This window comes from Pygocentrus nattereri, chromosome 23 (genome assembly GCF_015220715.1).
Source record: "Pygocentrus nattereri isolate fPygNat1 chromosome 23, fPygNat1.pri, whole genome shotgun sequence".
Lineage (NCBI taxonomy): Eukaryota > Metazoa > Chordata > Actinopteri > Characiformes > Serrasalmidae > Pygocentrus > Pygocentrus nattereri.
Window position 1 is genome coordinate 15,221,154 of NC_051233.1, and position 11,274 is coordinate 15,232,427.

The 11,274-nt window shown below is 37.3% G+C and overlaps 2 protein-coding genes across 2 annotated transcripts in view; one reads left to right on the forward strand and one right to left on the reverse strand.

Moving 5' to 3' along the window:
- tprn (taperin) overlaps nucleotides 1-5,713 on the forward strand; it is a 30,438-nt gene extending 24,725 nt beyond the window's left edge. Inside the window, exons 3-4 of the mRNA XM_017714136.2 lie at nucleotides 766-890; nucleotides 2,137-5,713. Of these exons, the coding sequence (XP_017569625.1) occupies nucleotides 766-890; nucleotides 2,137-2,199 (188 nt within the window). The 3' untranslated portion in view covers nucleotides 2,200-5,713. The remainder of the gene's footprint in view (nucleotides 1-765; nucleotides 891-2,136) is intronic.
- Nucleotides 5,714-5,849: 136 nt separating this feature from the next.
- Nucleotides 5,850-11,069, reverse strand: ssna1 (Sjogren syndrome nuclear autoantigen 1). Its single transcript, XM_017714137.2, has 3 exons — nucleotides 10,743-11,069; nucleotides 9,425-9,624; nucleotides 5,850-6,152 (listed from the first exon to the last, which is right to left on the reverse strand). Exons 1-3 carry the CDS (start codon nucleotides 10,792-10,794, stop codon nucleotides 6,057-6,059), a joined length of 348 nt encoding a protein of 115 aa, XP_017569626.1. The 5' UTR covers nucleotides 10,795-11,069; the 3' UTR covers nucleotides 5,850-6,056.
- Between the last annotated feature and the right edge of the window lie 205 nt (nucleotides 11,070-11,274).

Genomic DNA, 11,274 nt, shown 5'->3' on the forward strand with positions numbered 1-11,274 from the left:
GTGTCTTTGAGACTGATATATGTTAATATCTGTTCTCTTATATGTGGTCTTTAACAACATTCAGTAATGGGGTTACAAGCATTAGCCTTGTGGTACTGTGGAGAGGGTTGAATTAAATGCGTTTGTAAATGTCAGGAGGCTTGTAATGTAGGTCTGACACTGCGATTTATACAGCACTGCACTGTAAATGAAAAGCAAGCAGTGATGTAATCTCTGTGTAGCACAAGATGATCACCCAACTCTGAAGAATCAAGGGATGCTTGTGGAAAAGGTCACCTGTAATGAAACGGAGAGCACTATAGTAAACAAGCCTCAAGTGATGTCATCACAGAGGCTGTGGCATTTGTGGAGATTATGTCCTCACAGTGAAATACCAAAACCTTTTTATTCTTCCTATAGAACAGTCCTGTCCTGATTGATGATGGTTTTGTTTACTTGTTCCAAATAAGCATTAAATGTCAGTTGTTTCAATGCAGATGCCAAAGTCTTCATAAATTCTGCACCACCCATTCATATGGAAGTCATAAAGTGTTTCAGCTCAGACTGCTTTTTGAATGAGGAACGATAATGACGAGCAATCAGAACAGAGGTCATTTTCATATATCAGTCTTAAAGGGACTGTTTACAAAAAAATGCTTGTTCTATTAATTACTAGTTATGCGTGATTTTTCCATATTGTTGGTCTTTACATCACAAACTCTGCATATAAGTCAGAATTACTGTCATTTAATTACATTGACTCTATTGACATTCTTGTGTCTTCAGATCTATCCAACTACACTCCAAAGCATTCCGTAGAGTTTACTGCCTGGCAGGAACACAAACTTGATGACCCTGTGCACCTTGGAGACGGCAGTTCCCAGCAGACCAACATGTCAGAGGAAGTCATGGTAAGTTGTCTTAGCAATGCACATTTACTGGTAGAACTTCCTGCTTGCTGTAAGCGATTGCTTTATTGTATATTATTTACTTTGCTTGAAACTTGTTATTATCTGCTTTATATTGAAATTACAAACAACAGTTACAACCAAGGAGGGCCAACTTTTATAAGACTCCTGTCTTCTGTTTCAGTACGGTTTTAAACAAGCCCTCATTGTCTTTAGTGTGCCATTGAGTTTGCCATTTCACCAATCAAGGGGATTTTCTATTGGCTGTGAGGGATTGTGTCAGCATGGATGGATGGATAGATAGAATTAACTGTAAATGTAAATATATTCTGTATCTAAGCCTTATATGACTATATATGTCCAAAAAAAATTGAAGAAATGTAATTAATACTGGTCACAAATGTGGATACCTGTGCATGGTTTCTATTCGAAAACTAATACTTAAGTCAACTAAAACACTCATGACTAAGACATTCATGAAGCTTTTGGATGTTACATTCATACTTCTCAAAATGGTTTGCGTTACTAGCTAAGTAGCTGATTTGCCACACTATAGCAACCTCCTGAAATGCCAGAGCAACCTCCTATCATTACTACAGCAATGATTAAACGACCACCTAAGACCTGCAAAGCAACAAGCTTGAAAACTGTAACCGCATAGCAACAAACACGTCTTATGCCATAGCAACCACTTTGCAGTACCGTAGGAACTACCTAAGATACCATAGCAACTTTAGCAACACCTTAACAACCACCTTGACAACCCTATGACAATATCCTAACAACAACCTATCAAACTAACAGCTGCCTAGGAACACCCTAGCAAGCACCTAAGATACTATAGCATCTGCTGACCTAAAAAATCTGCAATACCATAGCACTACTTTGCACAAACCTCACAACCACCCAGAGTATCACAGAATACCAAAGCAACCACTGTTCAAACAACCGAACAACAAAAACAACCCCTTTAACTAAATCATTAACAACTACATAAATACATCATAAACAACCCACTACTTTTAACCATTCAGTGCAACATAAACCGATTTAAGTTATAAATGGACAGTAACTGCATTAATTTTACATTAGTACATGGCTTTGTTCTTAAAATTTGTTCACTAACCTTCCCTTTCTAGTCAATGTTTATTGTTATTGGCCCAGAAATTCATTTTGGTGCATCCCCCATTTGAAAGACTACAGTGGCTCTTTTTCAAAATGGCCTCATGCTGTCTCTTTTCTTTTCTAGTTGACACCAGCGGACAGCTCCTCCCTCTCGGACTTCAGCAGTGAACCAGCTCTCTACTTCTGAACTTTGCAGCAAAACCGGAGCCACAAGGGACCGACCAGCAGCCTAACTGGCCTAGACACACAGACACATGCACACACATAAGAAAGGAACCAGTAGCATCCACCCAAGAATTGGTGGAATTCTTAACTCAAGTCTTTCCATTTCATCTCTGCTGTCAGTGGAAAAACCCGAAGCAGCTGAGGTAGTCTCCTCACCCATCCTGTAAAGCCCATCTGTTGCTCTTATGACTGTCTGTCTTCATGTGCTTTAAACTAACTGTCTGACTGACACGGTTTACAGGCTTGAATGTTGCCATGCTGGGTTTCTTTATATCTCCATCTCTCATACTGTCTCCATCTCTGTGTAAAACTGCTCACCTCATGAAAGTGACCAAATTCCTCAAACATAGAGGAGGATGCTTGGACTCGTTGAATGTAAATAAAGGAATGGACAGAGGAAAGGACAGTATTTAAAAAAAAAAAAAATCTGACAAGAGACGGTAGACTTAGAAGACATAACTAGTGAAAGGGTGCCACAATTCTTGTTCTTCGTGATTTTTTTTTTTCCTTTTTGTATGTGCATGTGCATCAACAAGGCTCCCAAACAGTATACTTGCACCACTTTTACATGTGTATGTTTCATGTTTTCTCAGTCTATGTTGAGTCCAATGTGGTGGACATAAATTTGAAGCTCATATCAAATGGCCTCCCTGATCTGGTTTGCTCATTTGGAACAGTAAAACCTGTCCGCAGTTATGAGGCACATTTGTGGAGAACAACTACACCAGCGTTCGAGTAACTCTCATAGGATATGTCACAGATCAAGAAAACAAAGAGCGGCAAAACTGATGTTCTCAGTGGGGCGTTTAACACTGCATAAGCAGGCCTGCTATACATTCATAACACTTTTTGAACATCACACATCACATTTGTCAGTGGAGTCATACATATGCTGTATGTCCAAACATATTCAGACATACCTTCTAAATAGTGAATATAGCTACATTAAGCTGTCATAGGCAGTAATAGATAGATCAGTAATCTCTATAGAAAGGCATTGCAAACAGAACGGAACACTCTGGAGCCGTATGTGAGCTTAAGGTCACTGGTCATTATGCATAATACTAAGCATCAGCAAGAGGGTCATAAAGCCCCCCAGCATTGGAGCAGAAGAAATGCATTCACTGCAGTGATGGAGCACCATCCAATACCTTTTGGAGTGGCATTTGTGATCCATAACTAATCAAAAATCAAAGCCTGATTTTACTAATGTTCTTGTTAGTGTTCAGATCCTCACAGCAATGTTCCAGCATCTAGTGTAAAGCCTTCCCAGAAGAGTAGAGGCTGTTACTGCAGTTACTGTTACTGGAAGGCAATCTCCTTATTAATACCGTTCATTTTAGAAGAAATATTGGATAAGCAGGTGTCTACAAATTATTGATCATATACAGCCAGTTTCCTGTGCATGCATTAAGTCTAGTCTTGGACTAAAGACTAATGCCAATGGTGATTTCAGTGATGAAAAATGCTTTAATGAAAAAGCCTAGGTTTAGGCTTAAGCTGGGTATGGAACTGGCTCATAGTGTATTTAGGTAAAGGCTGTCTTGAAGTTGATATCACATGAACCTAGAATAGTGATGGTGTTATAGAGGCATAATAGCAGGTCAGTTTAAGTAGTTTCTGTTTTGTTTTTGAATTGGACCAAACTATCAATAGACCACTTGTTTTTGCTTTGCTTGTGACTGCTTCTTCTGGACTTCTTTCACATTCCAGTAAGCACAGAAATGAGTGGTCCATTTTTTGCTATGAAGGAAACATTCATTAATTAGAATGTATGTGTGCACGTGTGTATGTATGTATGTAAGGACACACACAATGCCAACTGACCCCAGTAACTATGTGTGTGTTTGTTTTATGTCTGTTAATTGCAGTGACAGGCACTGCATGTCTGATGATTGATCTCTATATGCGCTTCTTTGGCCAGTATTGATGTATAGTTTCTACACTCTGGGAGGATGTTTTTCATAATTTATTACACAGATACTTTTTTATTACTTCTTTTTTCATATCTTCATGGGAATTTAGTGAGAAATCCTGCAAGTCAACTGGAGCACTAAGGTGCTTTTTCCCTCAATTGTTTTACTTTTCAATTGCACTGTTTTGTTTGTTTTTGCTTTATTTTGCACCTCATATAGACTTGCTTGAAAGCTGGAATTTTCAGCTGAGATTGTTAGGGAAGACATCCTGTAGCACTCTCATGGATGAACTGACACTTTGAGGAGTTACAACCCGAGTTGAATATTTCACTGTCTCATAGTTCATCATTTGACCACACTATCCTGGGTACAGCCAGTGTGAACACAACAAACCAAGTCCTCTAACTTGCTCCAGTTTACGTCATACATTCAATACTGTGCAAAAGTCAGAGACCACCCATCATTTAATTTCCAGCCAAACCAGATATAAGTTCCATGTCAGAAGAAATGTATATTTGACAAATTACAGAGAAGTGTAAACAACTAAATCTAAGATTTTATTTCAGTGTTTAATGTGCCCACCGTTTGCCTTCATTATCGCTCTTAATTCTTTTTTGGAGAAATGCGTTGTTTTTTTTTTTTTTAAGAAATTGGCAGGGATACTTTTCCCACATCAGTCTTAGAAGTTAGTTGCATTTTCTGCTTCACACTCCAAGCATTCCAAAAAAAAACATTCAAATGATGTTGAGGTCTGAGCCCTGAAGTCCATCATTCTGAAAACAGTCACTCCTTGTTTGATTTGCTTTCCTTTTTCCTTTTCTCAGTAATAGCTTTTTTCATATCTGAAGAAAGAAAGGGCTTTGTGTTTCTCCTCAATACTGTTTGCCTGATGGCAACAGTTTTGGTGCTCTACCAAGGTTTGCATTGTTGTTGGGAGTCCAATTTTCTCTAGATCTTTTAATGACTTTTTTGCAACAACCATTTGGGGAAACTCCAGTTTTTCACTCATTTTTTTTTCTTTAACTTTCCCCTTCCTTATGAAACATCTGAAAAATGAATGTGTTCTTACTGGAGTTTTTGAAAATTGAAAGAAGAGTGGTCTCTGAATTTTGGACAGTACTGTAGGTTTGTTAACAAGTTTTCCATAGCTCTATGATATTTGCTAGATATTTCATCCCATGAAGAACAAACTGGTGATTAGGCAACTAAATGGTGTTTGAGATGTTCTATAACATTAGATAGCTTGAAGCTCTTCAAAGACAAAGGACAGGAACTTGTGCCTTTGAAGTAAAAGGCATTTTAATGCACTTCTGGTTCAAAAGTGCTTCTTGAAAAATGTCCATCCGTTGTCTGCTCAGCCCCATACTGCTTATTTCCACAGAGGACACAGCTAGCTATATTTGTACTGTATGTTAAAGCCTTTCTTTTCTTGTTATTTCTGTCGCTGGCGTCAAGAGAAATCTTGTGTACAATTTGTATGTTGTTGATTTCAGAGAAGGAAAAAAAACTGTCCTAAACATGCAAATGAAAATGTTCAATAAACTGAAGGCAGTTATGAGACTTGTTCTTCTGAAGAGATTGTATAGAACACTATAGCTTAAGAGATACATAAGACTAGGTCAGACTACACCCTGAAACAAGAAGTTACTGGAAATAATCTTTATTAAAAGATATTGTTTAAATATAATGAATTATTACAGTAGACATTTAATTCAATATCAAAATATGTCAATAACAGCTATCTACACAGTTTAGATACAGTGATTGGGAAGACACAGAAGGAATAAATGCTCGTGAGGAAGAGGCATTTAAATAGCAAAAAAAAGAATAGAGTAAACAAGACAAGAACACAGGAATGGGAAATTTGATGGGAAAAAAATGAAAAAAAAAAATTCAATAGAGGTCAATGATCTTTGCTGCTCCTGGGTTCAGTGGCTTTGGCGAGGTTCCCTGTCTCCTTCTTCAGAACACTCAACAGGGTCTGAGAACTTTCTAGAATCTGACAGAGAAAAGGGGAATTAGCAAAGGATACTGGAGTATGATTTCACTTGAACGCATGTACAATTTAATAAACAAGTAAATACGCCGACTATGGGGGAAAAAAAAGTACAGTTGACCTTAAATCCTGTTCATGGGGACCCAGATCTTTGAACAGTTTTTACTATTCCCTCCCCCCAACACAGTGATCTAGCTGATAATGCCCATGCAATGCTTCATAAACAGTTCATGAGTTGGATCAAGAGTGTTGGGGTAGGCAATAGTCAGAACTATGCAGTGCTGTGGTATTGCAGAATTCACTCAAACACAAGTAAATGTACTAATAAAAAAAGGGTTCCAACTAAGAATAAGCTGTTTATTGGAAATGCGTCTCAAGACTGTTACTTCTGGTTAAAGCCCAAGGAACCTAAATCCGTTTTCTTTCTAAGTAGGTTAATCTAGCTCCTGTAGGCACACAATGTACAAGTACAATGTATGTCTTGCGAATATATTTCCAATGCCAATTAAATGGCTGATGAACTTTGCCAATACTCTATTCTCTCAATGTAAACAGGGTTGTGTTAATCTTGGGTATTGCATATGTAAGCAGTATGCTCACCAATCACAAGACTCATGTGTTTAACCACTCACACAGCTTTAACAAAACTATGTTCCTCAACAGTCTCATCCTTTCTATTCCAGGAACGTAATAAAAAAAAACTAGCAAAAACGTCCATTTGTCCACATGGTTCTTTTTAGATGGAAATGATACGTAGGACCCATTTCACTCACTTCTCCGTGCTCATGCTGTTGTGTTAAGTTTTGTTTGGCAGCAGGCTGGGGCCGTGGACTGAAGGATGTCATTCCTGATGTTCATCAGAATATTAGGACCACAACCAGACATTCTCAGATTAGTCAGATAAGCAATTTTAAACCATGTTTGTTTCTGTGTTTTCATTCCAACTTTGCTGGATATAACACTCAATTTATTATAATACAAACACTTTAATAAATACAAATTAATATCTTCAATATATCTGCTTTGCAGAAAGAAAGTCTTGCTCAGTCTCATTAGAGGTACAGGCTGACTAATAAACTTTAGCATTAGCTAAATTAGCAAGCTAGCAAGCACGCAATATAATGTTAATGCCACAGCCTTAAGTTTAATAAAGTTCTGATGTGCTTAATTAACAAAATAAAGAAGTAGCAAAAGAACACAATATTTAGCCAGAAACAAAACAAAACTTACTGCTTCCTCAGGTTGTACATATATGGGGATGAAGTGGATCTTAAGAATCTATCAACCTCCATCTAGACAGTTATACCTGTCCCACATTACATGCTCGGTCCTTCCAGCATTCCTGATTTCAGACTAATATTAAATAATTACTTTCCCAGGTTATTCTGAGGTGTGGTGTGCTCACAGTTCAGTTGTGGCTATACCAATTTCGAAACACACACACACCCAAACACACACACATTTTCTAAGCCGCTTCCCCCTCAGGATTGCGAGGGGTGCTGGAGCCTATCCTGGCAGTCATCGGGCAGAATTTTGAAACATAAATTCTGAACGTTTTCAAAGCTTGACTCAACATCCTGTAGTGTGGCAGATCCATAAGGGCACAGATGTTGAGGTCACCTGTGAAAATCTTGATAACTAACGAGGGTCAAATTGAACAGTGTAATTTAAACGTATTTTGTCCTCATCAACACTGTAAAATCCAAAAACTGTGCGCACACAACTACCAGGTTGCCAGATTGTCTGCCATGTTTGTTTTGATCCAAAGAAATGTTTGTTTACAAGACATTCTGCAAGGTTTTGAGAGTCAGGACCACTGGTTGGTACCCTGATTCGAGAGCATAAGCTGTAATTAGACAATTCTTGGTGGCTGATCTGAACTTAAATAAAGTTTATGGATAGGGGACATATGATATGAGGAAAACTCTGTTCAAATATTTACTTACAACATATGATCAAGCTACAAATCACATAAGCCCTGTTCCTAAAGTTTTACTGAACTAACAGTATTAAAAAAAAAAAAAAAAAAAAAAAAAAAAAAAAAAAAAAAAAAAATTACACACAACAAAATTCTACTACTACTACTACTACTACTACTACTACTACTACTACTACTACTACTAATAATAATAATAATAATAATAATAATAATAAAGTAAAAATTTAAACACATGCCAAAAATTAATTCCAATTATTCAGCATGGGGTCCAAAAATAACCACAATACATTAAAACTTGTCCTTTTTCTTTGCTTTTTTCCTCATCTTTTATTTACACAAAGCATTCCACGTGTTTCTTCCAGTTATTTAACACTAGGGGACTAGGGTGGTAGCACAGTAATTGCACATAGTATTTACATTTTTTCCTTTAAACCGGCCCACAAATCTTTTTTCTGTGGCAATATATATATATATATATATATATATATATATATATATATATATCTTGATTTGTTTACCCATCAGACACTGAGTACATCCATTCAGAAGGCTTACGATGTTAAAAGCAAAAAAAGAGCACTTTATGCAATAAGAACCATTCAAACCATTCCTGACAGCACAGACATAGGCATGGCTGTAATTTAGCTATAACAAACTTAACTATTATTGTGATTTAGGCTGAGAATTAGTTCAATTCACTACATAACGCTAAATACAGCAACAGAGCTAAGAAATGAATAGAATTATCAGACGAATCCACAAGAACTAATCAAACTTCTTTGCCAACATTTTACTCGCAGTCCCATGTAATTTTACTGTTGAATGTAAGTTTACTTGAATTAATTGAACACTATGATATTTGTTAACATACTACTACTACTACTAATAATAATAATAATAATAATCATTTATTATTATTATTAGCTGTGGTTTGTGGGGAAACAACAACTTCTAATAAAACCTAACTCAGATGTACTTAAATGAGTGTGTTAGTTATGTAGTTAAGATTTATACTTGAAAAAAAAAGACCATCTGACTAGTGGCCCCTAGGTGATCTGACCCCTTAATCATTTGTCCATAAAACTATGATTTATCTAGTAAAAAAAAACATATCACACAAACTGCCCAAAGCATATAATACCGCCAACTTTATATGTGATATTTTCCAGCAGCAGCACAGTGCCCCTCCCTGAGCAAATTCGACCACAGCAACTAAAGAGTCTTGTTTCTATGACTATTTCAATGTCATCTATGTTCAATACAATAAATGTGGTACTAATGGAATATTTCACATCACTCAACATGCTCTAAATCTAAATAAGGCATGATTGCTGACCTTCATGTATGCAGCCTCAGTTTCAGCGATGGTGCGGTCGAATTCAGCACGGGCGTTGAGGCGGTGGGCTAGGCTTTCGTTCACACGACTCAGCTTCTCTGTCAGCACACGGATGTCATGCTGTAGACGAGCTTTCTCTGCTTCCTCCTGTTGGATCAGCTTATTCAGCTCATCCCTCTTAAAGCACAGCTCCTCTATACCTGAAGAGACAAAACAACTGGATGAGTGACTTTGTTTTTAACCACATGTTTTGATGCAAAAATAAATAAAATAGGCTGGCTGGCTACAGAAGAAGCTTTCATCTAATCTACAATATCTCTTGAAACCACTTCTGACTCCGATATTTATCTGTAAATGAGGTTGAGGAACAGTGATTGGTTGAAGTATATACAGGAATATAAGAATATTGTATCCTGTCTTCGGACAACTCAGAATTACAAAAAGCTACAAAAAGGTGCAACATATTACTGTGAGGTCCATGTAATGAAGCATAAGAGGGAGTGTGTTTACATACAAATAAACCCTCTCTCAGCAGACTTCTTGCTGAATCGTGTAAAAGTGATAATGAATGGGGGGATGTGTATGTTTACTGTGGCGTTAATTACATCTGCGATACATGTCACAGGTGCATACCTCCTGAGCAGCATGACTAGCTGACACTTTGTATCCCCCTGCACTCCTAACAAAAGAGTGGCCAGTTTTGCTAAATGGCCCATATCATAGAAAACCACTTTTTTCTTTTTGCTTCAAATCATTTAAAAGGGTAAGGCAGTGTGCAAAGATTGCAGTAAGCTGTGCTTATATAGAAAAAAATAAATCAATCAAAACATGTTGTTACAACAAATTTCATCCCGGACTGTTGTTTTTTTTTTTCTTTCAAACGAGCCAAACACTGGGCATCCAATCAGAACATAGCTCATCTACATATCCGCAAGCAGTGAAGACACAGAGAAACGGCCTGTTTAATTCAGGTTAAAGGCAGGTTGGAAACTGATCATTCAAAAACGATTTATAACTGTTTTAAGCACATAAAATCACAACATTTCTGTAAAGTTACTCTCTTGTAAAGGTTTACATAAATATATTTAACTGAAAACGTTTATGTATGGCTGCCACCGCTTTCTGTCAGCTGTCTAACGTTAGCTAACCTAATATACTTAATCCAAATCTGCAAGCCACTTGGGATAACGACATTAGCAGCGACAGCCGGCATATTTCACTGAAGCTAGTTAAACGAAACGAAAACGAATTTAACGTTATTAAATGGATTATATTATATTATGGATAATAAACGTTACAGCGTTATAATCATACTTACACTTCACGAGTTCGTTGTTATACGTTTGCAGTGCGGCTCCTTGTTGGGTCATGCTGACTTTCTACTCAGCAGTGTCTTCTACGGTTTAAATGTGCTTGAAAGCTGCTTTATTCAAAGTCAACGTCTTGCTTGAAAGACTTCCTTCTCAAACGTATGGAACTCAGGAGAGAGTTTCTACTAGCGCCATTCACAACATCCAAGTCAAGTCTCCCTCCTGTTTCTAGAGCAACTTCGGCGAGCGGCGCGTCGCTTTTCTTCTTCTGTTGATTAATGGCGGTTGGAAACCTAGCGATTTAGTGCATGACTGCCACCAAACGGGCTGTAGTGCGGAAGCCTGAATATGACTATCCAACCATCCATCTTCCAAGCCGCTTCTCCCTCGTAATGACCCCTTATTTAACCCTAAAGAAACATTTATAATACATTTAATTATAATTTTAGGTAAATGTTATATACACAAAATGAAATTTGCTAAAAATATACCATCATACCAAACATTTATTCACCCAGATCTGTATACTTTTTTTACATA